Source organism: Aspergillus pseudotamarii (assembly GCF_009193445.1).
Source record: "Aspergillus pseudotamarii strain CBS 117625 unplaced genomic scaffold BDV38scaffold_26, whole genome shotgun sequence".
NCBI lineage: Eukaryota > Fungi > Ascomycota > Eurotiomycetes > Eurotiales > Aspergillaceae > Aspergillus > Aspergillus pseudotamarii.
In genome coordinates, this window is record NW_022475040.1 from 192,053 (window position 1) to 219,475 (window position 27,423).

Below are 27,423 nucleotides of genomic sequence, written 5' to 3' on the forward strand. Positions count from 1 at the left end.
TAACGCCAACAGTAACGACCATCGGGGTTTGAAGCCATTTTGGTGTATCTTTCTTTACTACGGCACGGCCTGGTGCTGTGGAAATACCTAATTGAGTCATTGCTCGTTTAACTCTGGCAATTACTCCGCCACGCCAATCATGCAGGTGAGCGTCTAGTTCGTCCTTTGACAGATGGTAATATTAGCACTGGAGCCAACTTGGCGTCAGGATGGGGAGATGTTCTTCATTAGTGTCCCTCGAGATGGGGTATGAATAATGGTAGCAAGCTGCCTGCTAGTGAATTACACGTACGTACTCCGTAATAATTAAGAAACGCCAATTTGTCATAATAATTCCAGATAAGACTATAGCGCATATATAATATTGGGGCATCTAGAACCTAACAAGGGTGGAAGCAAGGATTAACCCGTGGACGGTTCTCTTTCTCTAATCTCCCCTCTTAACAAGGATTCTAACCTGTAGGCGAAAATCTAACTGGGAACACTAATCCCTGCATCTGTGACTAGAGCTAGAGGCAGGTCTAGTACTATAACTTCATTGTAATCTGCTGTCTGCTGTTAGTATGTTTCTGTCTCACATGCGTTTTATCTACTGTCTTTTATCTTGTTCTTGAGACCGTAATGGATTCCTGTCATTTGTACTACTAGACATGTGGTTAATTTTGAACCTTCTGTGCTGTACACTAACTACAAATATGTTACTTACTAATATCCACACCCCCAGTAACTACGTAAATATACTACCTGGGTATTTGGTTTTACCCCTCATATCAAACTTTCCAATTGACAAATACGGAAATCCATAATGGACGTGGGTGCGTCGTAGGTTGCAATGGCCAATCAAACGGATTGAGTATCAGGTAACGAGATAATATAAAGTTAAAAAAGGATCGCTTCCGGACCATTCGGTCGGGTCGTGAGCCAATCTGGGTGTAACACAAGGTACCGAGTACCTGGTATCTACTAGTTATAGACGTCGCCTTCTGTGTCAGATTCTTATACCGCGGCGAAAAGTTCTTCCCAAAACTGCATTGATCAATTTATTAGGTATTTTCCTAGAAAAGAATGGCTGGGTTGTACAGTCCCCGGTGCGTTCGAGCAAGACGGAAGCTCGAGTTTGAAAGTACAGTACATCATCATCAACCAGAGAACGATTAGAGTGTCAAAACTAGACATCAATCACATTACATACAATTCACGCCTTTTCCTTCACACTATCCCCCAGTGTGGTTTCTCTACATACATTTGGTTCCTGAAGAAAGCAATGCTAACACAATTTCGATGATACTCCACAACCACAGCTGTCTTCCGCCCATTTTTCAAGTCGCTAAGATTTTCTCTACGGACTGCAAACTGCCCTCCATCGGTTGATCCTTATCCGTCCTACGCGTATACAAAAGTTAGAGATTCGATTCTCAAAGATTTGTCACGTCAAATGCCAACTCACCTGGTGGTGATGCGGATATCTGTCTGGATTCTTGGTATACCCTCCTGGTGGATCAAAGTATGGGCATAACCAATGACTCGGGCGACTTGGTCCCAGGGTCCCTCTAGATCATTCAATTAGTGGCTCAAATTCATCATATCTGTTTACACTAATATCTTTCAATTCCATCTTGAACCGATAAATCGGTAAGAGTGAATCATCTCGTCGAAGCTCTGATCAAGTCCATTATTGAATGACAGCAACTCACCAACAGCCGTTCCAGTGGCAGTCATCTGATATTTCAGGCCAGACTTCTGTAGCAGCTCTTGAATTTCGGCGATCTGTTTGGAAAATGAGGCGTTCTGCGAGCCGATCTAACATGCGAACGTCAGCTAAATGTATCCCTTGGACAAGTCTTTTTGTCGTCTTCACGACCTTCCACCGCGATCGTTATTTGGGACACGGAAACCTACTGGGATCAGGGAGAAATCGGCGATGCAGGTAGGAGGGGTTGTCAGATCAGCAGTCTCCATGTCTGTTGCTGCTGTTGTTCTGGTGGCTAATGCTACTCTGTATCAAAGGTGGATGCAGGACGGTTGATCTTCCTAAGCGTTAAGGATATCGATATACCTCAAGCTACGTAAACCCAGCTTGGTGTTCAAGCGGTTTATTATAACTCGCAGTCTACCATATAATCAGAGTGACGTGCGTATTGATCATCAGCATTTCTCGCTAACCACGAATGAGATGTTTGGTTGCAGTTATGTGTAGGTTTTCCCGACCAGTGCATACAGTTGGGTTTTACGCCATACGGGCGGCACCTAAGCTATATTGATGCAGAGCTGTATGCTCTGGGTTCGCTTGTTCCATGGCTCATCCGCATGGCTTAGTGCCACATTTGATTACTTTAAAACTGGATCTATCTCATGACTGACACTTGTTCGGTTGTCTAGATTTCCATTCTCAAGCAGCCTTATCCTCATCATTTCGAGCTGTGTATCATTAGCCTCCTATCAGCTTAGGTATCCATCATATCAAATGCTAAATTATTCGCCTAACCACGATAATAAGTTTCATCAATGGTCCTCCCTCGCCGTTGCTGCGGCTCACTACCACGAACGTATATATCCTCAAACAAGATGTCAAGTTTCGTCTCAGGCTCAGCCATCTTTTCAGCCTCGGCCACTTCATCGTTGACTTTGCTTCGCACCTGTTTATCGATTGTTTTGGCGTCCTCCTCCGAGACTACACCCCACTCAATCAACCTCTCTTTTAAGTTAGAGATTGGGTCATTCGCACGTTGCTCTTTCAATTCTTCCCTGCTTCGATAAGCGATACCGGGGTCTGACATTGAGTGTCCAGCATATCGATAAGTGAGGTACTCGTAGACCAGTGGTCCATTTCCTGCTTGGACAAAATTCTTGCCGTATCTGACCGCGGAAAGGACGGCAAGGACATCCATTCCGTTAATTCGTAACCCCGGGATATACTGGCCACGCTTGTAATACTCGGTCATTGCAGAGGCCCTTTCAACAGATGTTCCCATGCCGTATTTATTGTCTAAAGTGTGTTAGCACATTGAGTGAGCGCGTATCGAAATAGTGAACTTACTCTCACAGCCAAATATTACTGGTAGATTCCACAGTTTAGCCATATTAAAAGCTTCGTGGACTTGGCCTTGATTGGCTGCCCCATCACCATAGAGATCGATCGTGACATTATTCGCATCATTGTATTGCTGAGCGAAGGCGATTCCAGCACCTACTGGCACGCTGGCTCCGACGATCCCATTCCCCCCGAAAAAGCTTTCGCAGAACATGTGCATAGAGCCACCTTTGCCATAGGAGATGCCATCTCTTCGTCCAAGCAACTCACCAATGATAGACTTCACGGTCCCTCCGCGCATTAATGTAAACCCGTGGGAACGGTACGCCGTTATAAGTTTGTCATTTTTAGTAAGTGCATGCTCGATTCCGACAGCAACTGCCTCCTGTCCGGTTGATAGATGGCAAAAGCCACGTATTTTCCTGTCTTTATATAAACCATCTGCGGCAAGCTCCATACGTCTGCAAAACAGTCAACCATATTGTCTGGCAAGAAAGGAAAAGAGCAGAAAGACCAAGCAGACCTTATCAATGTCATATCATGATATAATTGTTTCAGTTCTCTCTTGGTGATTTCAACTGAATACGGAGGCGGGTCTAAATGATACGTATCGAAGCTATCCTCTGCTATCGGAACACTAAATGGCTTATCATCTTCCTTAAAGACGTCGAGTGTCATTAAATGCCTTCTAGCAAAGGGATAACGCATTTGTCACTTACAGAAGGTAAGTCTTCCAAATTAGCGACATGTGCTAGGGAGCGCCGACAGGTACAAGGAAGCACTGGCCGCACCCAAGGGACCACCCTAGTTATTTTCAAGGCTCGTGAAAGCATAGCTTAGGTTGTAGCAATGCCTAGTGCCAGTGGCTGCTATGCGACCACAAAGAATCTAAAGGAAATACCAGGGGAACTTGTTGGCGTGCTTCAACTGCCAACTTTATATTTGATTCTGTAGAACTTGTCGAAATTGTCACCCTGTAGTAGGTTGGGACTGCTTCTAGTGGACCATCAGATCAACTGTGTGACGCAATAGTGAACTCACCAGGTCACATCTTCGACTGTATTGCTTCGGCCTCCAAGTAAGGCTAAGATTGGTATCTATAGAGTTCCGGCACTATTATGCTGCCTATTGTCAGAAAGAACATCTAACTAGTCTACAAGCACCTCCAATAGGTGCACCTATAGCCACTTGGCAACGTTGGCTACATCCTCTGACGGATGGATGGACTAAAATCAATATTACCCGATCTGGAAGTGACACCTCTCCGGAACGGATCAACGGTACATCCGTGATGACGCATTGTTGCCCTGAGCAATTCTGGAATCGGTTTCCAAGTTCCTCCAAAAGAATATCAAATCTTATGCTTGTAAATAAATAGGCATAAACTAATGCTGTATCTTATGCCTGTCCGTTCGACGAGCCGAGGAATATCATTACTTGCACTCTAATCAGCATAGCGATGAAGTCATCAAGGCACTTTTCGCAGTTCCCAATTTGCCACATCCACGCGTTGAGACGCGTATAACTATTTATCTAACCAGTCAAAACTCTGCCCTATGGTTGCGAATAGATCTTGCTGAAAGTATGCCTCGTACGACTCGTGCCCGTTCCAAGAAGAGCGGAGCCCCTGGCGATCGCCAGTCAAGAAAGCAAGATGATGAGGTCCCAGAAGTATACCGGGAGATGTTGGCAGAAGCCGAAGCTCGAGATCCTGGCAGCCTAGAGAACGATCGACCAATAAAAAAACGAAAGATACAGGGGCAGCCACTGGCGTCTTCTGCTTCTTCTCAGACTACAAAACAAAAAGATCAATATCCTTCAAAGAAGCAAGAAAATGTCAACCCGCAAGTACAAACGGTGTATGACTCTTCTTCCTCTGATGAATCGGAGATGGAGTGGGAAGAGGTAGACATTTTGCAAGCACCTGCTGCTCCTATCCAAACAGCCCCTGCTTCTGAAGAAAACGAGACCATGCAGATCACCCTTGACCCTCATCAGGATCAGAAGCGGAAAGTAATTAGAAGGCGGAATCCAATTACAGCAGCGGAGAGAGAGATGAGATCACATGTCCACAAATCCCATCTGCTTTGTCTTTTATCTCATGTCCAGTTACGAAACCTCTGGTGCAACGATGAAGATATTCAGGTGCGCCTTTGCTTCGGCAGGATCCTATTCGCACCCTTAACCCTTAACTAATGTAAACTTCAGAGGTTTCTTAAACAGATGTTGACAAAACGTGTGACCTCGCTTCTGAATCCCTCACAGGAACAGCCACAATATACAAGGTCGACCACGTTTATTGACGGACTTAATCAGGCCAGCGATGCCTTTTTGAAGAGGTTCAGAGTTACGAAGCCGGGTTTGAAACGAGCTCATTGGGCAGATGATCCTCTTTCCTTGAAACAAAGAGTGGTATTGTAGTCAATTTCTGTAGTATAAGGGTTGTGCTTATGTTGTCCTAGGAAGATATTATGTCAGACGCAGAGCTTTTCTTATCGAAGGAGGATTTTCTAAAACAGGCTAAGACACTTCAAGGCTCTCGTGATTTTGGTGCACAGCTGTTCTGTGCCCTACTGCGCTCCGTAGCTGTGGAAGCCAGGCTCGTCTGTTCATTACAGCCATTGTCATTTACTGGAACAACCAAACAAATGACTCCTATCAAGCCGGGACGGCAGATTATCGTGATCTCGTCTGATGATCATGATACCTCTACCGATGATTTGACGAAACGGGTGGCATCGCCAGCACCGTCAAGGACCAGACGACTTGGTCGACCACAATTTAAACCCTCGACTCAACCGAAGAGCTTCGTTGCCAGTATGTATTACCACAAAACAGTATGTGGATCCCCGTATTGACACCTGAAGACTCACGCCCTAGTATCCGAGAATCATCGTACCCGGTATTCTGGGTCGAGGCTTTCAACGAAGCGATGCAGAAGTGGGTTCCTGTTGACCCATTGGTGACGAAGTCGCTTGCAAAATCTTTCAAATTTGAGCCGCCATCAAGTGATCCGTATAACTGTATGAGTTACGTTATTGCCTTTGAGGAAGACGCTTCGGCGAGAGATGTCACGCGCCGCTACTCAAAGGCATTTAATGCCAAAACACGCAAACTACGCGTAGAGTCTACCAAGAATGGGGAAAGATGGTGGGGCCGGGTCATGCGATTTTATGAGAAACCTTTCCTCGAGGACCGTGATGAAGTGGAAATTAGCGAGCTTACAGCCAAAATTGCTGCAGAGCCTATGCCTCGGAATATACAAGATTTCAAAGATCACCCGATCTATGCGCTCGAGCGTCACCTTCGCCGTCATGAAACCATTTTTCCGAAACGTGTCGTTGGACAGGTTAGTGTTAACAAATCAGGGTCAAAAAACCAGGTCTTGGAACCTGTTTACCGGCGCTCCGATGTCCATGCTTTGCGAAGTGCGAACAGGTGGTTTCGGTTGGGGCGGGACATAAAGATTGGTGAGCAGCCGTTGAAGCGTGTTCAATCTCATAGGAATCAAGCCATGGCTCTCGAAGAAGATGGGAGGGACTCTGAACAGTACACCGAAACAGCTTTATACGCTTATCATCAAACCGAACTATATAGACCGCCATCGGTCATTCAAGGGAAGGTTCCAAAAAATGCCTTCGGGAACCTGGATGTCTACGTGCCGAGCATGGTTCCCCCGGGAGGAGTCCATATCAAGCATTCTGATGCTAGGCATGCCGCTAAACTCTTGGGTATTGACTACGCAGATGCCGTAACAGGCTTTGATTTCAAAGGGCGCCATGGAACAGCCGTGATTCAGGGTGTTGTCATTGCTAATGAGTATGCGGAGGCATTAAAAGAAGTCCTAGGTTGCCTTGAAGACCAGAGGTTACAGGCTGAGCTCGAGCAAAAATCGGCCGAAGCGCTTCGGCTTTGGAAACACTTCTTGCTTCGGCTTCGCATCGCAGAAAGAGTTCAAAGCTACGCAGTTGAAGGCGAAGAGGCTGATGACGAGGATAGCATTGCATTAAGTAATAATGACCATGACAATACAGAAGAGGCCGGTGGTGGGTTTATCCCTGAACCAAACAAGGATACTATTGGTTCACAGAACGTCGCTCAAGAACGCCACTTTGAAAGCCTCACTACGCCCAAAGAAGATGATTCTCTCGGTGGAGGATTCATCCTTGATGAGGATGAGGCCCGTCAGAAGACTGATGAAGAGTCAGTCCTTGAAGTGGCAAATGGCCCCTCATACACGAGTAGAGAAGAGCCGTCTCACTACTCGCTTGTTGTCGTGTCCGGTGATACGAACACTGCGAAAAGTACAACACCTTACCAAGGCGCCACAATATCGCCCGAGGCTTCAGTGCCCGCCTCAACAGACAAAGAAGTCGCTAGGGATGAAGACTGTAGAATCCCCAAAGGGGTTTCGTCAAACACCCCTATCTTGGTTGAGTCGTCAACAGCAGCGAACACGCCCTCTACGAGTGTTGAGGTCATTTCTCAACCCCTTTCAGCAACACAGTCACGTATCGAATCTCCCGTGACTTCAGACAGAGGGTCGAACAGTAATGATGAGGGGTCCCTGTTGTCGCATGATCCAGAAGATGAAGATGCGATTCCAGAGTGGCTCATGTCTGATTAACGAGTCCGGGTTTCTCGATATGTGTACAGACTAGTATTAGATTATATTGTCATCAAGTAAACTCAAATACACCTGAATGATACGTGATACTACCCATTACGGTGCGCAGGTGGTTGTTAGCATCGTACAACTACAATATGAGTTAAAGTTGCCTTAAGGATCAGGCCATCAACACTCCCATCCGAGTTTAATGGTTTTTCGTGCACAGACCATCCGCTTATGGCTTAGCGACGCGTGAGTCGCGTTTCGCCAGTCGACATAATAAGCAAAGCTAAGACAACGCCACCAGACCTTCTCCATTGTGTAACCAACAGTAAATTCTATGGCTTATTACAATTTACTACATCATCTTCACTATTTGTTTTGCGATGAGACGAGGTGATACAAGTGGGACGAACGCGCAAACCAGTCAGGAACAGTTTCAAACTCCGGATAAGCCTCCTCTAGGTCCTTCAACGACATCTGACAACTTGAGAGAATCATTGACTTCAAAGAAGAGAGCCGGAACACCCGCATCTTCAGCCTCTACATTTAGGTTATGGAAGAGGGCTTCATTTGCCGGTGCCCGAGATCAGCCGACACTCACGCAGATCGACTTCGTGACGCAGGTATCGCAGCCTCAGTCAGATGATGACGATGATCTCGATTATATTGCTGAGGCACCTAAAAATGGTAACAGGGAGCATAAGGAAGTCGTCGAGATAGCTGATGACTCTGGGAATGATGCTGATTATCGACCATCTTCAAATTCGCGGGCCCCGCGAACCCGCAGCGTCAGATTCGACCAAGATACGAATAGTGTCGGGTCTAAACAGTCTAAGGTGGTTAGTCAAGGTGATGGCCCATCGAAACGGGGTCGGAGGAAAAGTGGTGACGGTGTCAAGGGCAACAAGAAGGGCAAGGACAAGCAGCTGAAAGATAAGACATTGACCCAGATGGACTATGTAAGGCGGTACTTGAAGATCGAGCCCGATGAGGATGTCAAATTGGAGTACACATATACCACTCCGCAAAAGCATGAGCGAAAATCTCATAATATGCATCCTCTGAGCGCTGAAGATACGCCCCGCAGTCCGAATGATACCTATGCCACCTCAAGTGAGTCTAAGAGACGGAAGCTGAATGACGAGGCCCGATCAAATGGGGAGGCGGAACCAGCCGAAAACTCCAAAATGGTTCAATCATTTGGAGGCCCAGTCACGCCGCGGAAGCCTAGACGATCGGAAATACCCTCCTCTCAGTCGCCAGAGAGTCCCGGACTCGCAATCATCACATCATCGCAGTTCCGTAGTGCAACTCGCTCTCCCTTTAAACGGGAGTCCCCGATACCAACCATTAAACGCATCAAAGAAGAATCTCCTGGCCACGACCAAGTAGAGGATGCCCCTCAAAATCCGGAACGAACATTGTTCCATGATTCAACACCACCATCTATGAAACCCCATCCTCCGCCGACAAACAAGCTTACCTCAAAAGAAAGCTTAGAGACCAATGCGAGCTCCACTCAGTCCTACTCTACGTCGGGGACAACTGTTTTAAAAAAGGGAGATGATATACATCATGGCCTTGATGAACACCCCATGACTACGCAGAGGACTGTCGTTTATGAAACAGACGCTGAGACCGACAGTGGCGACTTTCAAGACAACGAATTCGATATACCTGACTCACCTTCCGAGAGAGTGACCGAGAACCAATTCCACACTTATGAAGATGATAATGAGCTGCCAACCGAAGATTCTCAAGATCTTCCACCAATTCCTCCATCCGGGCTGGATGTTGAATCCGGTCCTCTGCAATCAGAAACCAATCTGCCATCTGATGCATCAATATACTACCGCAGGCCGCAACAGGCTACACAGTTCCCACTCGAGCCAATACCCGCGCTTAATTCTCAAAAAATGGCGGAGCTCTTTCCGGACTATCAGCAAGAGTCGGCTACTGGCTCCGAACCGCAGTCAACACCATACCGTCTCCTTTATACCCAAACGCAGACCCAATCTCAAACCCAAGTCCAAGATAAACGTTCGACAGACTTTGTTCCCGAATCATCACCTATTGTACGTTGTGAAAGCGATGTGAATCCAAAAGACGCTATTGAACGAGGTGCTGTTACTCGAGAATCTGTCGTGCAGGTGGAGTCTTCACAACCTGCAGATAGATTTCAAAGGAAAGCCGATATTGATAGAAGCTCTCAGCCACGTGGTATTCTATCAAGAAGCGATCTCCTGACATCGAGTGTAATGGAAAGTATACCATTGCCGGCATTTATATTGGGCAGTCAGGATAGTATCGGAGAGCCTTACTCAGATATCTAATAGTAATGCAACAAGGCGGGATTGAACACAGATTATGATCAATACACAACAGATGAGTAATGAACCCTAATGAATGAAAAATAAAAATAACTATAAAAATGTTATCTTCTCTTCTTGCCGTACACGTAGTATACGTATCTGCATGCATTAACACGTAGATCCGTTAAACTAACGGATAGCGGGGCGTCGGCCCGTCTATCACCCCGGGAACGGATCAATCACACTGACCCAAAAGTTGTTGGCGCTTCCCTCCGCAGCTCCGCAATCAAGCACTCAGCCGGACTCGAGGCTTTGAACTTACGCCGCGCACATATATAAAACAAACAAAAGCCATGGATATAGCATACGATCACATCCAAGGGGAGATCCTCTCCTCCAACGACACCAAGAAGGAGGGCACCTCCCAAGACGAGAACAAAACACAGCAGCAGTCAAACGTCGACCTGAACGCCGAGCTGCAGGAAACCTTCCGCGCCTTTTCCGCGAGCCCATGGGGCATGCGCATTGGCGGCCTATGGGACAATGTTCGCAAGCAGGGAGAGACTTACTACGAAGGTGCGAAGCAGGAGTACGCCGCGGCCAGCGAGGAAGCCGCCAAGGGCTTCTCGGACTTGAAGCAGAGTATCGTGGGGCGCACGCGGGGTCTATCTCTGAGCACGGCGTTTAATGCCGGTGCCACGGATAAGGCGGGCGAGGGGGATACGGCTGCTACGCCGCAGGTGTCTCGGTCGGTGGATGCTCAGGGGGAGTCTAGCGCCGGAGAGGGCTTCCTCTCAAGGTTTAAGGCGGAAGCTGCTAGACGGCTGAAAGAGATTGAGAAGGCAGAGGAAGCTGCCGATGAAGCTATTATGCGGTTCGGGATGAATATTGGACAGAAGTTGCGCGATGCGGTTAGCATTGTTCCTCCGGAGTCGGATTCCAGCAAGCTCCTCTTTGAGAGTAAGGATGCGGAGGGAAAGAGGGTTATTCATGCTACTCGGTTTGAGGCTCAGTTGCATGTTATTCATTCCAATATGGAGAGCTTCACTAAGGACCCGGTGAGCGGTGAGTGGCCTGCGTTCAAGGAGAAGTTCAATGTGGACAATAAGACCACTGAAATCGCTGCCGATCTTGAGAAGTACCCTGAGTTGCGGTCTGCTATGGAGAAGCTGGTGCCTGAGCAGGTTGATTATGCAACCTTCTGGTGTCGATACTATTTCCTTCGTCTCGTCATTGAGACTGAAGAACAGAAGCGCAAGGAGCTTCTTAAGGGTAAGTCTTCTGCTGCTTGTTAGATTGTGCTGCGCTACCCGTTCCATGAAGGAGATATCTGACTGTAGCATAAAGGTGCCAATGTTGACGACGAGGAAGAGGTTGGCTGGGATGATGACTCGGATGATGATACTGATTCGCCCTCTACCCCTCAAGCTAAAGTTGGCAGCAACAAGGCCAACGTCGCCCAGGGCTCTGCCAGCGCTGCTCCCAACAACAAAGAATTGAAACCCAATGAGCCCCGCAAGTCTAACGACCAACAATCCCAGCCTGACAGTGAATCCAGCTATGATTTGGTCAGTGGTGCCACCAGCCGGACTCCTGCAAGCCCTAAGGAGAAAGCCAAGGATGACGACAGCGATGATGACTGGGAGTAAGAAATAAAATGAAATATGAACCGGTCAATAGAAGGGGGCACCTTTAATAGTCACAACTTGACCAATTACTTGACCACTGGCTGGTCCGAATAACACTTGGTAACGAGGGTGCGAGGAGTTAGGGTTGTTACTTCTTTCTATCTACTTAGTTGGCGTTGCAGGATCCTCCTTATTTTCTTGCGTTCTTCAGCGATTTACGTGATATCAATATAAAGTGTTCCGTATTGTGCATGTTGATTATCCTGGATATATGCGCAATACATGTTGCTTTAAGATTCTGCACGTCGGACGCTAATAGGCCTTTCAAATGGCCAGATGATATTACTAGTCCGTCGCTATGTCGTGGTCAGTATATTTACAGTAATATTTAGCCTGCAATCCCGCCTGCTATCGTAAAAACTATGGTTTTTCCTCATTTGATTCATGTCCAGCACGCTCCGAATCATCACCAGATGCAGGTGTAGACTGATTAGGAAGCGGAGAGTTTCTTCGGGAGCCTCTATCCATATATGCAGGCGTGCTGCGTAATGTACTGTGCTGTCTCATGTCAGGTTGTCTAGAAGTATTACGGCGAGATCGTGGAGGGGTTTCAGGCGTATTCTCCCGTGAGCGAAGCTGGAAGCCTCGGAGCCTGTCGCTAGGAGAATAGGGAAATTCGGTGCTTTCACGCGGGTATGATGATGGTGTGCCTTCAGGGACCCAGCCATACTGGTAATCTTCACCTCGTCGCTTCATAGGACTCTCATCGTAGGGATCCCATCCGACTCTGCGGCGTGCATCAGCGCGAAGACGCTGGCGATGTTGTTCGTCTCCACCAGCTCCAGTGGTTGAAGACTCCTCCAAGAAGAAGTTCAGGAGCTCATCGCTAATGGATAGATGCGACTGCTGTTGGAATTGTTGCAGGGAAGTCAGACGGAGGAGCGTCTCTAGGAGGGACAGAGAAGTACGGATGTTATTGAAATGAGGGTTTGAGACTGTAGTTGTAGCCATATGTTGAGAGGAGAGCGACTGTCCTGAGGCTCCTTGTCTGAATGGTGTTGCATCTGAATCAAGGGAGAGTTTCGCCATCAGCTCTGGATCTATGGAATCGCCCTTAGCTGAGGATCTAGGGTTCTCGTCATCAGATTCTGAGTCTAATTCATCATCCTCATTGTAAACCTCGAACGCGATCCACTCAGGGTCAAGGTTTTTGGGCAGGCGCCATTGTTCTGGTACTGAGCTCTCGTGAAAGTTGGGATAAGTGGATGGCACGCCTGCCCCATTCAACTGGGCGTCCAGTTGTGCCTGAACCTCATCTACTTCCTCCTCGTCTTGATCCGAGTCCTCGTTTGAATAACCGAATGCTTCATCCCTTTCGACCATGCGCCGTGGAGGTATAGCATTGATATCTCTCTTCAGGAGTATTACCGGATTGTTAACCTCGCCATCAGGGCTGATATTCAGAATTTTACCAGTGTCGGCATAGAAGATCTTCGAGATCTGGTGTATTGGAAGAATCTCGCGCACGCCAGCGGAAACGACACCTTCAAAAGTCTGGGGTTGAAGCTCATCTTCTTCGAAAGTATGGACTCTTCCATCATCTAAATCCTCTATAATTAGGAGTTGATAAACATACTCATCTATCCTTGCTTCGGCAGCGATTTGCGTGCGCGGTAGCTGTGTTTGAGAATTGACAGCGAGGTCCATTGGCACACGTCGAAGTTTCACGCGTGCTTTATGCATGACCTCCTTCCACGTTGTTTCACGAATGCCTTCTTCGTCATGGGGCCGAAGATGACTTGCAAAAAGCATGTACATTGATAGAGTAAAAGTAGGGCCTATCTGGACCGCTTGTGACGGGGACATTGAGTACTGGGTGTCGCCAGCAGTAAGAAATGTACTAGCCTGCAGCAGCCGGGATGGTGATATTGTTGCTGGCAGGTTAGTTGATAATTTGGCGCCGGAGGTAGTGATGGCAAGATTCATAAGCGGCACAGCATCCTCGATTCGCACTAAAAGTCTCCTAATGTCCTTTATTATGGACTTGATCTCTTCATCATTCTGAGAGCGACTTCTCGAGGACTGTCCCCCCTTTCGAATTATTTCTTCGGACGCAGCAGCAGTTGCCAATCGCTGGCCTAAGGCCTGAATATCCCACCGAAGAGATTTTGTGAGAGAAACTGCGGACTCAAGAGACGTGTTTCCTCGCGCAGCACTAGGCAGAGTCAGAACTTCATCCAAATACGGAGGATTCCGGGTTACCTACATTAGCTCGATCATGTCAATAGCAGGTGAAATGACCTGTCCTTCATATCAGCAAATGTGTTAAGACTAGCTGAGTTCATACACCCAAAGTGATTTACCTGAATCTTGCTTTCTAGCCGCTGTTGTAGTACAAGAAGCTCTTCGCGTTCTTCGGCATTCTCAACATTCTACCATCGGAAGTCCGTTAGTCCGAATACTTCAACACCTAGCTAGCGACCAATATGATCGATGATCGCTTACTTTAAGCAGTCGCGACGACTGGCGAATGGCATATTTAGCCGTTATAGCGATTCCAGAGCTAACATTTTTAATGAATTAGTCTATGAAACATATGATGTCATCTCAAAGCATTACACTTACCGAATGGCATAGTTCATAGCCTGGTGAGTGAGCTACCAAAGATGGATCAGTTTCAGGCATCGCACACCAAGTTGGATGTCTAAAGTCATAAGAGCATACTCTAGTCAAAAACGCATCCATATTGCAATCGCAATGTCATATGGCGTCGTAGCTTCAATGTGTGTTTCCTTTATGTCTTTCCGAATCCGTTGGGCTGCCCAATCTCAGATTGATTGCCAATATCAAAATGTATTGTATGTGGCGGGCGGGCAACGCACGAGGGGTTTGCGTTGCTTATCGATAACAAAGACCGTCTGTGGCTGATGCTCGTAAGAGAAGACCATGCGCGAACTGTAGGCCATCGAAATCTACACTCTTGACAGTTCCTTCAGAATGGGATGCCACTTAGTAGTACACGATATCATAGCAAAATGGCCAGTGTATGGTCAATATACATCGTTGCCCAGTGGCTACAATCCCTTCAAACAAACAATGCAAAAGTCCCCTGATTGGGCGAAGGCGGGGAAAGAACCCGTTTTATGGCTGAGTCAGCGGCTGCAAAATTGACGCTTTCCAAAGGCCCCTCACTATCTAAACTACTCTTCACTCGTCAACTTTTAGATCCACCCCCAGACTACCTCTTTTTTTCTCTCTTTAATAGAGACGTGTTTGGTTTGTTCGCCTTGTTTTTTGTTCTTCAATTTCAAACATGGCCGGCCAAACTCCGGAGTCCTGGGAGGATGAACTCTCCCAGCAGACTGAGGGCGTCAACTTGAACGCACAGTCCCGGCCACAGCCCCAAGCTCCGTCTTTCCGTCCAGGAATTGCCTCTTTCCAGCCCGGAGCCGCTTCTTTTGTGCCCGGTCAGTCTTTCCAAGGGTATGGTGGCTATCCACAATATGGCCAGTATGGCCAGCAAGCCTATGGCGGTTATCCATATGGTCAGCAGCAGCAGGCCTATGGTCAGTATGGAGCGTATGCTCAGCAGCCTGGTGGCTACAACCAAACATACAACCAGCAATACGGCGGTTACCAGCAACCACAGCAACAGCAACAATTTGCTCAACAGCCACCCCAAGCTACGCAGCAGCCCAAGGCTGCTGAATCCCAACCTGCCCAATCGGCGCCCAAACCTGCCGCCGCCGCCGCTCCCAAGGCTAAGGTTCTGTCTATCGGCGGCGCTAGTGACTCTCCTGCAGCCCCCAAGACCAAGGTCCTTTCGATCGGTACCCCCTCCCCTGCTCCTGCGTCGAAAACATCATCTTCAGGATCTGCGACTCCCGGAGACTCCAAGGGAGCTGATGCTGCTCAGGCTGCCGCCAAGGTGACAGCCACTAAGGCTATTGAGAAAACGGAGAAGAAGGCAGAACAGAAGGCTGCCGCCAGCGGCAAATCATCTCCTGCTCCTGCGTCCGGTCGCTCTAGCCCCGGAAGATCCAGCCCTTCCCGAGCCGAAGTTGCTAAGGCCGCCCGTGCCGCAGATGCCGTCGCCAAGGAGCAACAAGCCGACGTTGACGAAGCTACACTGAAGGAAATTTACGGTGAGAAGAAGGAACACGTGAACATCGTGTTCATCGGACACGTTGATGCCGGAAAGTCTACCCTGGGTGGATCCATCCTGTACGTCACTGGCATGGTGGACGAGCGAACTCTGGATAAGTATAAGAGAGATGCCAAGGAAGCCGGTCGTGAGACTTGGTATCTTTCTTGGGCTTTGGATTTGACGAACGAAGAGCGAGCCAAGGGAAAGACAGTCGAGGTTGGCCGTGCTCACTTCAAGCTTGATGTAGAGTCGCCCGACGGACCTGTCGAGAGACACTTCTCCATTTTGGATGCCCCTGGTCACAAAGCATACGTTCATCACATGATTGGCGGTGCTTCACAAGCCGATGTTGGTGTTCTGGTTATCTCCGCACGAAAGGGTGAATACGAAACTGGATTCGAAAAGGGTGGTCAGACTCGTGAACACGCTTTGCTGGCGAGAAACACGGGTGTCCAGAAACTGGTCGTTGCTGTCAACAAGATGGACGACCCTACTGTGGAATGGAGCCATGCCCGTTTCAAGGAGTGCACGGTCAAGGTCTCGAAGTTCCTGGAGAACCTCGGCTACAAGAAGGATGATCTTACCTTCATGCCTATCTCCGCTCAAAAGACATACGGTATCAAGGACCGTGTTCCTAAGGACCTTACGCCTTGGTACGATGGTCCCTCTCTTTTGGAGTACCTGTCCAACATGAAGTTACCCGAGCGTAAGATTAATGCGCCATTCATGATGCCCATTACCGCGAAGTATCGAGACATGGGTACCATGGTAGAAGGCCGCATTGAGTCTGGTGTGATCAAGAAGAACGGTAATTGCATCATTATGCCCAACCGCACTAAGGTTGAAATCACAGCTCTCTATGGAGAGACTGAGGATGAGATCCCGACAGGCACTTGCGGTGACCAAGTTCGCATGCGTCTCCGTGGTGTGGAAGAAGAAGATCTCCTTCCCGGATTTGTGCTTTGCTCTCCGAAGCGTTTGGTGAACTGTGTGTCAAGCTTTGAGGCCAAGATTAGGATTCTCGATCTGAAGAGCATTCTCACTGCCGGTTACAATTGTGTTATGCACGTTCACTCGGCTGTTGAAGAGGTTACATTTACCTCCCTGCTGCACAAGTGCGAGCCTGGTACAGGCCGTAGGAGCAAGCGCCCGCCTCCCTTCGCCAGCAAGGGTCAGACGATCATCGCCCGTCTCGATGTCACCAGCACTGCTGGTGCCGTCTGTGTCGAGCGTTTCGAGGACTACAACCAAATGGGACGGTTCACTCTGCGTGATCAGGTAAGTAGCTATGTTGTATACTTGTTGAATAAAAGGCTAACTGGACGAAACTTTAACAGGGACAAACCATTGCCATTGGTATGATCACCAAGCTCATCAAGAGTGACGAAGACAACTAAGCACGCATAATCACGAACAAATCCCGGCTGCTTCTATGTTAGTCTTTCTTAACCTTTGGTGGGTTACGACTGCGATCGAACCGACTACGGTCAGGGAGGTATGGGTGGGCAGAAGGTGGATGAGAAGATCCATAGACTTCTCCCTCGGTTGATGATGATGAACCTTTTCTTTTCTTATAGATTGTTTCTCATGCTGTTTCTTCGCTGAAATGGTAAAAAAAAATCTTCTTGGACGTTTCACGCCGGTTTACATTATATGTAGATATCCACGTATATCCATCAACGCATCAAATCATGAAGCAATACCCATACATGCAGAGAGTATCTATATATCTAAACAGCTCATAGCAACCAAAACACATAATGAAGAAAAGAGGATCGAAGGAAAAATCACCGCTTCTTCTTTCCAACAACCTTAGTAAACCCATCCTCATCCACCTCAGGTTCAACTTTCTCCTTTGAAGCCCTAACCAAAGCAGGAGCCTCCCCCATATCAACATCCTCCTCATCCTCCTCAGAATCCTCCTCAGAATCCTGGTCCTCATCCTCACCCCTCTTGAAAGCCGCCGCAATATTACTAGCCTTCTGCTGACTCTTCGTCTGGTAGGCCTCCCACGCCTGCTTAATAGGACCGAAATCGCCCTTCGCCACCAACCCTCTCGCCTCCATAATCTCCTCCGCAACAGGCACCGCACTCTCATCGTCAATCACCACATCAAACTCATCATTCATAACCTGGATCAACACGTCCTCGAGATCCTCTGCATCCGTCTCCGGTCGATCATTCAGCATATCGGAGATCGCACCGCAGAGCCAATCGCGCTTGTCGGATGATGTTGGGCCACCCCAGTTGGATTGCACGGCTAGAGTGAGGGCGGACCAGTTGTGAATTGCGAGCGTAATACCGAGGTCGAGGTAGGCGGAGGGGGAGTTCGACTGGTTTCCTTGGGGCAGTTGTTGGGACATTTTGGCGCTTTGTGAGGATTTAATGATTTTGGGTATTCGTAGGTGTGGAAAGAATTTGGTTTCTTGGTGGGGGTGCTTTTGTGGTTGCGGATTTGTATGGTGGGGTTTGATATGTTTCTTGGTGTTTGTTGGTGCGCGGGGTGTCGGTTTTCGTTATTTGATTGCTTAGGTATGTTCGCTGCGGGGGTATCGGTGAACTGAGGGCTTGTGGGATTGTGTATGGCCCTGTGAGATGAACAATGGAGGCTTGAAGTGTTAATATAAATTTTTGATTTTTTCGATATCACTGGGTGATTAGATATGATAAGCGGAGTATGGTCAGGTGATCATGTATATGGTGCGGTGAGTTGATGGTGAATGTTCAGAGGCGTTTAGGATGGAATTGAGGGACTATGAATAGATAAGGAAAGTAGAAGTGTTGTAATATACTAGAAGGACAAGCATGCAATATTGAAGTTGTCAGACAGTTGTTGTTAGTTATGATGAGCGAGTAGCTCATTCTATGGAGCGCTGTACATAAAAAATATATCCGAGTAGATGTACCACAAAGCTCTAGTTTATAAACCAGGTATGCTTTCCCGCTCCATATGCAAAGAACAATAACATGAAATGAGGCGCTCTGATGCAGAAATGATTGATAATACATAGAGAGGGAATAAAAAAAAAGAAAAACAAAAAAAAGTACGCCTGGTATATCCAATCTTGCGAGCGCCAAACAAGAGCCGCTTATGTACAGAAGGAAAAAGGAACCCAGTCAACCTCCAACGCCACCCATTGCCGTTGAACATGGTATCAATTCAGTTACAAATCACAAAACATGACTTAGCATTTCCTGTGCTCTTACTGCCGTGGCAATATGCCAAGGTAATGTGTTTCGTTGTACAGTGCGGGTGCCTCTGGCTCGAGCAAGGGTGCCCAGATCACGGTACATTCCTAGGGTTTCTCGAAGAATTGTTTCGCAGGAAGAAGGTCGTTGGGTATATATAAGGTTGAGAGTCATAGCATATACACCATCTCCGTCGGTGTCTCCCTTGCGGCGAAGTAGGTAACCGCTAGCCAACGCTGGTCGGTACTCGGTTAGGTGAGGAGAATTGTTGAGGCGATGGGAGAGTATGACGCTCCAGGACTCATCGCAAATGTCTGTAAGCACGGATTCGGATTCGGCTTCTAGAGTAGGTTCTGTGGGTGTTGGGGCATTTGCAGGCCCATTTCCGCCACTGGGAGGCGTAGGCGCTGTGCCCGATTGATCCGGCGAAAAGACGTTGCCACTAGCATTCGGTGTAGCAACAGGTGTCGACGAGGTCTGTGGATTAAAGATATTCATGGACATGGGTAAGAAGGGAGGTTCAAGGTGCAGATCGGGCGCAGTGTTTACGCTCAATACCGTCAGCTCTAAAGGTATGGACTTGGTCTTGTTATACTGCTCGACAAAACCCGTCCATGCTGCGAGTGTAAGTTAGCAAAGTGCGTGAGAGACATTTTGGGGACACTCTTACAGTCAACCTCGTCCTGATCGACAGGCTCGGTGCTCACGACGAAAACCTTCCATCGCGCTTGGATCCTGTCTAGGATGTCCTTAGTAGCTACCCAAATCTCGCTTCGCACGTCTGAAATGCTCTTAACCGCACTGGCATTTCGGTAGCGTAGATTATAAGAGATTGTACGTTGGAGTGCCCCAGAGTTGTCAGACCAGGCAACGCATATCCAGCGCTGATCTTGACTTTTTGAGTATGCAATATGAAGACATTTGCCTTCTTGTAAAGGTGAGGTTTTCTCGGAGGCGAGTCTAAAGCTGATCGTCTTCGGGAGAGGCTCGGCAAGAAGGACTGGAGGTGCGCAGTTCACGAGACTCGACTGTACTGCTTTGGGAGGACATCGGCTGTAGATTTCCAGTGCCAAGTTAAGGTACTGGGTTTGTGGAGGGACGACCACAGAGCCTGTTGACATTATAAAGCTAATTGGAACGATCTGTAGCACCACTTCATTCAACTGTCGGGCCTGTTGTTTGCCGGTGTCGGCAATATATTTTTGAAATAGACACCAGAAGGCGGAACAAATATCGACGAGGGCCGATGCATGTGCAAATGGATTGACTATGTAGATTACTAGACTGTCATTGCTCGGAGAGCTTTTCAGAAGGGCCGTCCCTGTGAATGTTAGTGCATGATTAATATACTGCTCACCGGATCACCAACATACCAAGCTCTTCGCAGATTACTTTTAAGGACTGCATTGCAGGAAAAAAGAGTGCGGTCTCCATAGAACCAACATCCCATGAGCAAAGCCCCCGTTCAAAGGCACTAGACCTACATCCCCGAACATGTTTTCCAAGGTTGCAACTCGCGTAGAGTAAGCTAAGGCGTTCCAGGAAGATATCAGCAGCATCACCAGCAATTTGAGGATGAATACAATAAGCTGAGATGTCCTTTGGGCCGTCGGCTGGTTCCAAGCCGAATGTTTCCCAAAATGAGATTGCAGGAGGCAGAGCTTCCAAGTATTCCTTGCCGCGACGGACGCGTAAATGTGGCGGGGAGAGTTTTGTTATAGAACCTTTCCCCATCTCTTTACGTTGAGAAGATTGCCGGGCTACAGCGCCGTTGGGTGCAGGAGACGCTTGCTCATTGTCCTGGAGGGATATCCAACTATTCAAATCAAGCCTTTCAATGCTGCCCAATATACTTTCCTCAAGGAAACTTTGAACTGAATATGCCGTGGTATCAAGTTCGGAGAGACAGAAGCCACCATCCAGCTTATGATCCAAAGAGGACTGCGTAATTTGGTCGACAAATAACTGGGCGATTTGAATCTGCATGTCTTTGCGGGTGAGAACAGGAAATAGCCGATTTTCTGTTAATGAAAAATAACCGGTCATTGACCAGTCAGAGAATGTGGATAACAAATTTCCCAGAAATATTGAATGCTCAGGTCTATGGGCAGGGATTTTGTGGTCTGCCTCCCCAAGAGATTTCACCTGAGATAAGGCCGGTGAGCTGACGGAGTTAGAACGGGCACGTTTTCGCTTGCGACTTAGCAACGGTGGAGCATCACTTTCCGAAAGACTACCATCGCTTTCCTCGCTTGTATAGCTGCTGGAATCCGATAGCGTTTGTAGATGTTGACCTTCGCTTGATGGACTGGCGTGACCATCTAGGCCCATCAAACCGGCGCCAGCGGTGGGGTACTTCTTAATGCGGCGAGGCATACCGACAGTTGGAATATCGGAATTTGTATACGCTTTGGAAGCAGACGGGCCCGCAGTTGTAAACCGGAACTTGCCGTCAGCGCCATACTTCTGATTCCAGGCAGACACATTCGGTTTGAACGCAACTGGGTTGTAATAGCTTTGCTTGCGGCTGCCCTTGGTTGGGACATGATTGTCCCCGTTTGGTTCTGGTAACAGTATTCTCTTGATTTCCACCGGGCTTAGAGGGGGACTTATTGTTTGGTTTTGTTCAGTATGAGGCGAGGCCGCCACTGGGGTTCCCTCTGCATCCATATGTTCGGGTTGAACTATTGGCGTTGCCTCTTCTGGACTTGCTTGGGCTACTTCAAGATTCTCCGCTGGTGTTTTCTGAGCTGGGAAGTCTTCTAACAGAGCATCTTCAGAGATAGTAGGATGTTCCGCGGCAACCCCTAAGTTGACCATGTCAGGAACTTCTTGAGCGTCATCAGCGGGAGCATCTGTATCCATGGCAGCGAAGCTAGGGTCATCGAAGAAATTGAAATCTGCATCGGTGATTCCTTTAGTGCTAAAGTCTCTTTCATCCATGTCTCCAAAGAGATCATCATCCTCATTGGTGTCGTATAATCCAGATCCTACCGCAAGCCCCCCTAACGGGCCAAATCCCGCCGATGGGTCAGCCTCTGAGCGATCTTTGGTAGTTAGTGGCTCGTAGTACTTTGGCTTGATTTGGTTTTGTAAGAGGGATGGCACAAGTTCTGGCTCTTCAGCAAATGTGTCTGATGGGCCTGCGAGACTCAATCCCATTGCAGCAGCTCCATCTGGCGGTGTCGGATATACGAGACTGACAGTCTGGAGATCAGGATATTCAGAAGCTCGAGATAAGCTTTCTATTCCCTCGGGAATGTCTGTCGTAGCAGCGGATGGCTCTGGGATCCTTGATTGCTGTTCTGGATGACTAGACGGTAGTTTAGGACTTATCTCATCCTGCTTTGGCTTTTCCACTACACGCCAATTCTCTGCAAAATCCAAAGGATCGCCGACCACCGGGCAAGCAATTTCCATCCATTGTGAGGATCCAGGAGATGCTGACTTTGTTCTCCGAAAGCAATACACAGCAGGCCAGAGGACACGCTTCAGGGGAAGCGTAGATGAGTTATCCTCATTAAGCCGTAAAGTCTCCCCAGCTAACCTAGAGTAAAACGGCTCCCAAACCTCAACTTCTACCCAGGCTGTTTCATCAACAGAATCAATCGGCAGCCCAAAGTTTCTTAGCCACTCTAGCACATTGACTTTCCATTGTTTGCGTCCTGCTGCCCCCAAGCTCTCAATTCCAATGCTTCCCATAGTCGGAAACGGGGACGAGGCGTTTGGTAGACCTGGGTTGGTTGATACTAGCCTCGCAACAGAGCCGCTGGGTGATAACCAGATGTCAGCTCCGGGAGCTACATCATATATGTCAGATGGACTTTCCCCAAGTCTGCATAGTGGGGCAATGCCTGGCTGTGACGTTGTCTGCAGAGACACTGTTAGTTTCCCAGCCGAGGTCAATTGAACTTGAAGTGTAGTCAGAGCAGAGATTGAAGAGGGATCATCGTTGACTATTCTGGAGGCCCCGTAATAATCTCTCTCGACGACAGTGAAGAGCGTCCGTGACCCTAGAGGGATCGCACTACTGCGACGGATCAGTTGAAGGTTTAGTGAGCCGGTTATGGCTGAAATAAAAGCTGCGTAGATTGCAACAGAGCTACTATAGCTATCAACACGTCTCGTGGGTGTGGGAGTAACCTGTGGTCGTTGCGACCCGGTTGAACCCCCTGCGGTCTGAGGATCTGTCGAGAGATTCTTAACTAGTTCGCGAGGCGTAACACTTCCAGACGCAGAGACTATCGTTACACGGTCAATGTACAATGTATCGAAGAAATTCAACGGATAGTTGGGCGCAAACCTTTTAACGTCGATGAGCCAACAACCAGTCTGCTTTGCTCGCCTTTACTTTCATCTGACCGCAAAGAGCTCACAGACTCAAATTCTGGAGTCGCAGAAAATACCCATAAGCCAAGGCGCCTAGGGTAGCTCGAGACTAAGCAGTCCGAGCTCCTCAATCGAAGCTCTAAGTCCTTGAGGCGACTTAAATGCTTAAGAATGGTGAAACCGTTGGCTGGAGCCTCGCCTGGAAGATTTGTAATGTTGGGATCTTCCGTATATATTCTCCAGTAGATATTGGAGAATCCATCCTAGATTCTCAGATTAGAAACTTACTTGAAACCCGAGTACAAATTAACCTACAAGGACGCGTATATTTGTAACGGACCCTCCGGGAAAGTCCATGATTTAAAGATTGCTCCGAGGCAGATCCTGGCAATACTCATAGATAGCCAAAAAAGCCTTTAAAAGAATAATAGGGATCATCTCCAGGTGTGTCTGGAAAGCAAACTATATCCCAAGAAGCAACCCATAGCCCATGGAGTTAACTTATCGAAGAAGTTAGCAAATAGATCGGCTCCCTGGCGCCATCGCTCCGCAGGGAAGGGTCGCAAATGCTATACCAATAATGAAGTTGGCGTATATATCAAAATGAAGCGAACATGATAGAGGCGCGAACATAAGAGATTCTGATAACGGATGGCGTTCAAGATATAGAATGTCGCAAGTCGCTGTTTCAATCCAGGCCTCCGACGCCATGAAACCCGACGGAGGTTCGTCCGGACCGCGTGAACCAATCATCAATGATCGACACCCGCTGGGTCACGTGGGTCCTGCTATCGCTATCATCGAAGGCTTTTTTTTTTTTTTATTGAGTCGGAGCTTTACCAGTCGCAGCAACGCCAGGCTCTTTCTCGCTCAAAGAGCAACACTGCGCAAAGATGAAGCTTTCGAATCAGTCAGAGGTGCCAGTTTATACAATCTCTGGATCGAACACTGCACGACCACTTCCTGAATGGCTTGCGAGACGGAGAAAGCGCAGTCTTAAAAATGACCCGGAGTATGCGAATCGGGTTGAACTCCTACAAGATTTCGAGTTCGAAGAAGCTAGTCAATGTGTAAGAGTCAGCGAAGATGGTGAATGGGTTATGAGCACAGGTTAGATCTTGCACTTTGAGTAACGCGACTTGGACTTTTTGCATGCGACTGACGATAAGAACATTAGGAACCTATAAGCCTCAGATTCATACACACCATCTTCCACAGTTGTCTCTCTCATGGGCTCGCCACACAGATGCGCTAAACACCACATTCCTCCTTCTCTCCTCCGACTACTCCAAATCTCTCCACTTACAGTCCGATCGCTCGCTCCAGTTTCACACACCTGCAGGGTGCCATTACACAACAAGACTTCCCAGATATGGCCGTGATCTAGTTTACGATAGACAATCTACTGAAGCATTAATCCCTTCTGTTGGCGTCAACCAAGATGGCATGGGTGAGGTCTTTCGACTTAACTTGGAGATGGGTCGGTACATGCGGAGTTTCGAGATTGATGTAGGTGGTGACGACTTCACATCCGCTGGTGGAGGAACGCTGCAAGGTGGTATCAATACAGGTGCTGTCAACACGGGAGCTATTGCGGAGGAAAGCCACAATCTGCTTGCCTTCGGTACCACGTTAGGTACGGTGGAACTCTGGGATCCAAGAGCGAAAGGCAGGGCAGGAATCTTGCTACCGCCCACACAATCAGTCCCTGATGAAGGCCGCCATGAGATCACAGCATTAGAGTTCCACCGTTCAGGTTTGACCCTCGGTACGGGTTCCTCCAACGGGCTTATTCACCTGTACGATCTTCGTTCGCCAGTTCCCCTACTCAAAAAAGACCAAGGATATGGATTCCCCGTTCACACACTTAAGTTCTTGCAGCCTTCCTCCTTGACACGTGAACAGACAATGGAGCCTAAGATCCTCTCTTCCGACAAAAAGATCATTAAGATTTGGGACCCTCGGGACGGCAGTCCTTGGACGTCTGTGGAGCCTGCTGTCGACATCAACTCGGTTGCTTGGTGCAAGGATAGCGGAATGATTTTGACTGCCAACGAAGGACGCCAGCAGCATGCATTTTTCATTCCTCAGCTTGGACCCGCGCCGAAGTGGTGTTCCTTCTTAGACAACCTTGTTGAGGAAATGGCTGAAGATCCTAATGATCCTAACGCATTCAGCAGCGGGCAGGCAAGCTCTGTGTACGACAACTACAAGTTCTTGACCGTTCCTCAACTGCGCACTTTGAACTTGGAGCACTTGATTGGCCGGACCAATCTCCTGCGCCCTTACATGCACGGTTACTTTGTGGCACAACGCTTGTATGAAGAGGCTCGTTTGATCACGAACCCCTACGTCTGGGAAGAGGAACGTGCAAAGAGAGTCAAGGAGAAGATTGACAAGGAGCGCGAGAGCAGAATCCGGGGCAAGAAGAAGGCTGCCGTCAAGGTCAACAAGAAGCTGGCCGACAGACTTATGGCGATTGAGGAGAAGAATGAACGTAAGAGGGCGCAGCGTGTACTGCAGAAGGGCGGTGATGAGGATATGGTCGACGTACCTGCATCTGCGCCTGCAGCAGAGAAACCCGGCCAAGGTCTACTGGGCGATAGTCGTTTCGCCAAGTTGTTCGAGGATGAAGACTTCGCCGTCGACGAGGCATCGCATGAGTTCAGGCTTCTCAACCCTAGCACTGTCACAGACGTCCCAGAGAGAAAGGAAAGAGGTCTTACGGCCGTTGAACAAGAGGAAATCGACGAAGTGCCCGGCTCCAGCTCCGATGATTCAGACTCTGAGAGAGAAGCAGAACGTCCTGTCAAGGAGAAGTCTTCCGGAAAGATCTCGACTTCCTCCTATAAACGTACCAACCGGTCTCAGCAGCCCCGAATGCAAGTTTCTTCTTCATCTGCCGCCAACTCTACTCGCGACCGTTCGTTTGGCTCTAGGGCTCAGAATATGCGGACTAAGGAGAGGCCATCGCGTCGTGGCGGCGTCGTTGGCGAGAGAGAGGTGACATTTACACCCCATGTCAAGTCGAAACAGAACAAGGCCCCGGCACCATCTCGGGATACAAGCTTCAAGGCGAAGGAGAGACGCAGTGCCTCCGGCAACACTTTCCGAAGGATGTGATTCTGCAAGGTTTGACGAAGTTTACGTCAGGTAGTTACGGTGCACTTCCATTTACGAGGAGCTTTTTTTTTTTTACAAGGTACGCTGTACTACTGGCTTCAGTTACGCAAACGCTATATCTTCAAATTGGGGTCTATTGGAACAGATTCTGATGAGAGGGTTTCCATGATACCTCTAGCATAAACTGTGTTGGTATCCAACATCGTTGCTGGTGCACCAGATACAGGGCGTCCTAGCCATTATGGCTAGCATGACATATTCGAACATGGTCTCTAGACTGAGGGTACTCCATATGAAGCGGACCCATAGAAATCCAGCTCCCACATGGATGCCCAGAGGTTATCATGGTTTGAGCTTCAGGGCCCTTTATCTCAAGATGACTTCGCTGCCTCATGTTCTCAATATTTAACGCCAACGGCAATCCTGCCCAACTTACGGAATGAACAGTGCATCAGAATGCCATACCATTCAATGTATATATAATCAATTTAGAATACTGGATGAATTGAAATTGAAAATTCATGCTGAACTTTGAATTATGATGCACCTAAGAGAAATATAGTACCGGTAAACCAGAATAAAAACTTCAACTCCGAGCCGTCCTCCAACCATAAACAATAGAACAAACAGTAGACATCAGCTCCTGGAAGTACTTACAAGAATCCCAAAAGGAAAAAGCCGGGTGAGAGATAAAGAAAGACGATGCTCACGACCTTATTGACGCTCCAGCGTCAATAACAGATCAAGAATTCTAAATAGGACACTATGTCACGCCAAAAAGGAAAATGCCCAATAAACGAGAAATTTTGAACACGCAAAAAAGCTCCGTGCCATTCTATCCTCCATTTCCTGATTGCATCATGGTGCTCGCAAAGCAGTCTATAAGAATAGCCTTCCTGGCTCCAATGGCACGATAGTAGGTAAGAACCTTCGAGTATGTTCGAATAATCGCTGGACCAGGGAATCAATCCCGGAAAAGGAAAAGGCAAAGGAAACACATCAGGTCGCCCAAATTATACGGATATAATTGAGAGGCAAAAAAAAAAAAAAAA

General features: G+C 48.1%; 11 protein-coding genes across 11 annotated transcripts; 5 read left to right on the top strand and 6 right to left on the bottom strand.

Moving 5' to 3' along the window:
• Positions 1–1,203: 1,203 nt before the first annotated feature.
• BDV38DRAFT_85350 (thiamine-binding protein) lies at positions 1,204–2,137 on the bottom strand. The gene is made up of 4 exons (XM_032064038.1): positions 1,900–2,137; positions 1,695–1,800; positions 1,448–1,550; positions 1,204–1,383 (listed from the first exon to the last, which is right to left on the bottom strand). Exons 1-4 carry the CDS (start codon positions 1,957–1,959, stop codon positions 1,320–1,322), a joined length of 333 nt encoding a protein of 110 aa, XP_031913663.1. The 5' UTR covers positions 1,960–2,137; the 3' UTR covers positions 1,204–1,319.
• A 343-nt stretch (positions 2,138–2,480) lies between these two features.
• BDV38DRAFT_271183 (putative pyruvate dehydrogenase E1 component alpha subunit) lies at positions 2,481–3,709 on the bottom strand (the record flags this gene model as incomplete). The annotated part of the gene is made up of 3 exons (XM_032057271.1): positions 2,481–2,986; positions 3,038–3,492; positions 3,555–3,709. 3 exons carry the CDS (start codon positions 3,707–3,709, stop codon positions 2,481–2,483), a joined length of 1,116 nt encoding a protein of 371 aa, XP_031913664.1.
• Positions 3,710–5,169: 1,460 nt separating this feature from the next.
• BDV38DRAFT_246469 (putative DNA repair protein Rad4) lies at positions 5,170–7,869 on the top strand. Its single transcript, XM_032054553.1, has 2 exons — positions 5,170–5,848; positions 5,899–7,869. Exons 1-2 carry the CDS (start codon positions 5,503–5,505, stop codon positions 7,656–7,658), a joined length of 2,106 nt encoding a protein of 701 aa, XP_031913665.1. The 5' UTR covers positions 5,170–5,502; the 3' UTR covers positions 7,659–7,869.
• A 4-nt stretch (positions 7,870–7,873) lies between these two features.
• On the top strand, positions 7,874–10,035 carry BDV38DRAFT_246470 (uncharacterized protein). Its single transcript, XM_032054554.1, has one exon. The coding sequence runs from the start codon at positions 8,027–8,029 to the stop codon at positions 9,974–9,976; it is 1,950 nt and encodes a 649-aa protein (XP_031913666.1). The 5' UTR covers positions 7,874–8,026; the 3' UTR covers positions 9,977–10,035.
• A 208-nt stretch (positions 10,036–10,243) lies between these two features.
• On the top strand, positions 10,244–11,804 carry BDV38DRAFT_85366 (BSD domain-containing protein). The gene is made up of 2 exons (XM_032064040.1): positions 10,244–11,227; positions 11,303–11,804. Exons 1-2 carry the CDS (start codon positions 10,309–10,311, stop codon positions 11,602–11,604), a joined length of 1,221 nt encoding a protein of 406 aa, XP_031913667.1. The 5' UTR covers positions 10,244–10,308; the 3' UTR covers positions 11,605–11,804.
• Positions 11,627–14,454, bottom strand: BDV38DRAFT_85363 (RanGTP-binding protein). Its single transcript, XM_032064039.1, has 6 exons — positions 14,308–14,454; positions 14,209–14,240; positions 14,089–14,146; positions 13,947–14,015; positions 13,850–13,884; positions 11,627–13,798 (listed from the first exon to the last, which is right to left on the bottom strand). Exons 1-6 carry the CDS (start codon positions 14,326–14,328, stop codon positions 12,004–12,006), a joined length of 2,010 nt encoding a protein of 669 aa, XP_031913668.1. The 5' UTR covers positions 14,329–14,454; the 3' UTR covers positions 11,627–12,003.
• A 280-nt stretch (positions 14,455–14,734) lies between these two features.
• Positions 14,735–17,322, top strand: BDV38DRAFT_85384 (translation termination factor GTPase eRF3). Its single transcript, XM_032064043.1, has 2 exons — positions 14,735–17,008; positions 17,068–17,322. The coding sequence occupies exons 1-2, from the start codon at positions 14,897–14,899 to the stop codon at positions 17,125–17,127; spliced, it is 2,172 nt and encodes a 723-aa protein (XP_031913669.1). The 5' UTR covers positions 14,735–14,896; the 3' UTR covers positions 17,128–17,322.
• On the bottom strand, positions 17,305–18,273 carry BDV38DRAFT_85381 (pre-rRNA-processing TSR2 family protein). The gene has a single exon (XM_032064042.1). It carries the CDS (start codon positions 18,091–18,093, stop codon positions 17,518–17,520), a length of 576 nt encoding a protein of 191 aa, XP_031913670.1. The 5' UTR covers positions 18,094–18,273; the 3' UTR covers positions 17,305–17,517.
• BDV38DRAFT_85380 (uncharacterized protein) lies at positions 18,274–18,820 on the bottom strand. Its single transcript, XM_032064041.1, has one exon. The coding sequence runs from the start codon at positions 18,737–18,739 to the stop codon at positions 18,455–18,457; it is 285 nt and encodes a 94-aa protein (XP_031913671.1). The 5' UTR covers positions 18,740–18,820; the 3' UTR covers positions 18,274–18,454.
• On the bottom strand, positions 18,821–23,931 carry BDV38DRAFT_85399 (uncharacterized protein). Its single transcript, XM_032064044.1, has 5 exons — positions 23,564–23,931; positions 23,223–23,511; positions 20,293–23,160; positions 19,590–20,240; positions 18,821–19,536 (listed from the first exon to the last, which is right to left on the bottom strand). The coding sequence occupies exons 1-5, from the start codon at positions 23,603–23,605 to the stop codon at positions 18,902–18,904; spliced, it is 4,485 nt and encodes a 1,494-aa protein (XP_031913672.1). The 5' UTR covers positions 23,606–23,931; the 3' UTR covers positions 18,821–18,901.
• A 158-nt stretch (positions 23,932–24,089) lies between these two features.
• On the top strand, positions 24,090–26,878 carry BDV38DRAFT_246481 (WD repeat NOL10/ENP2 family protein). Its single transcript, XM_032054555.1, has 2 exons — positions 24,090–24,358; positions 24,426–26,878. Exons 1-2 carry the CDS (start codon positions 24,142–24,144, stop codon positions 26,369–26,371), a joined length of 2,163 nt encoding a protein of 720 aa, XP_031913673.1. The 5' UTR covers positions 24,090–24,141; the 3' UTR covers positions 26,372–26,878.
• Positions 26,879–27,423: the final 545 nt, after the last annotated feature.

Bases quoted from the DNA above. Each gene is read 5' to 3' on its own strand.
- BDV38DRAFT_246470 (XM_032054554.1), top strand. From the start codon at position 8,027: ATGAGACGAGGTGATACAAGTGGGACGAACGCGCAAACCAGTCAGGAA.
- BDV38DRAFT_85350 (XM_032064038.1), bottom strand. From the start codon at position 1,959: ATGGAGACTGCTGATCTGACAACCCCTCCTACCTGCATCGCCGATTTC. The intron at 1,801-1,899 runs GTAGGTTTCCGT...TTCGCATGTTAG, and splicing joins CCGATTTCTCCCTGATCCCA to ATCGGCTCGCAGAACGCCTC. The intron at 1,384-1,447 runs GTGAGTTGGCAT...GTATACGCGTAG, and splicing joins GATATCCGCATCACCACCAG to GACGGATAAGGATCAACCGA.
- BDV38DRAFT_85381 (XM_032064042.1), bottom strand. From the start codon at position 18,093: ATGTCCCAACAACTGCCCCAAGGAAACCAGTCGAACTCCCCCTCCGCC.
- BDV38DRAFT_85384 (XM_032064043.1), top strand. From the start codon at position 14,897: ATGGCCGGCCAAACTCCGGAGTCCTGGGAGGATGAACTCTCCCAGCAG. The intron at 17,009-17,067 runs GTAAGTAGCTAT...AAACTTTAACAG, and splicing joins GGTTCACTCTGCGTGATCAG to GGACAAACCATTGCCATTGG.
- BDV38DRAFT_246469 (XM_032054553.1), top strand. From the start codon at position 5,503: ATGTCAGACGCAGAGCTTTTCTTATCGAAGGAGGATTTTCTAAAACAG. The intron at 5,849-5,898 runs GTATGTATTACC...TGACACCTGAAG, and splicing joins ACCGAAGAGCTTCGTTGCCA to ACTCACGCCCTAGTATCCGA.
- BDV38DRAFT_85363 (XM_032064039.1), bottom strand. From the start codon at position 14,328: ATGGATGCGTTTTTGACTAGA. The intron at 14,241-14,307 runs GTATGCTCTTAT...CATCTTTGGTAG, and splicing joins TGGATGCGTTTTTGACTAGA to CTCACTCACCAGGCTATGAA. The intron at 14,147-14,208 runs GTAAGTGTAATG...TAAAAATGTTAG, and splicing joins GCTATGAACTATGCCATTCG to CTCTGGAATCGCTATAACGG.
- BDV38DRAFT_246481 (XM_032054555.1), top strand. From the start codon at position 24,142: ATGAAGCTTTCGAATCAGTCAGAGGTGCCAGTTTATACAATCTCTGGA. The intron at 24,359-24,425 runs GTTAGATCTTGC...TAAGAACATTAG, and splicing joins TGAATGGGTTATGAGCACAG to GAACCTATAAGCCTCAGATT.
- BDV38DRAFT_85380 (XM_032064041.1), bottom strand. From the start codon at position 18,739: ATGTATTATCAATCATTTCTGCATCAGAGCGCCTCATTTCATGTTATT.
- BDV38DRAFT_85399 (XM_032064044.1), bottom strand. From the start codon at position 23,605: ATGGACTTTCCCGGAGGGTCCGTTACAAATATACGCGTCCTT. The intron at 23,512-23,563 runs GTAGGTTAATTT...CTGAGAATCTAG, and splicing joins TTACAAATATACGCGTCCTT to GATGGATTCTCCAATATCTA. The intron at 23,161-23,222 runs GTTTGCGCCCAA...GTGTAACGATAG, and splicing joins TGGCTCATCGACGTTAAAAG to TCTCTGCGTCTGGAAGTGTT.
- BDV38DRAFT_85366 (XM_032064040.1), top strand. From the start codon at position 10,309: ATGGATATAGCATACGATCACATCCAAGGGGAGATCCTCTCCTCCAAC. The intron at 11,228-11,302 runs GTAAGTCTTCTG...TGTAGCATAAAG, and splicing joins GCGCAAGGAGCTTCTTAAGG to GTGCCAATGTTGACGACGAG.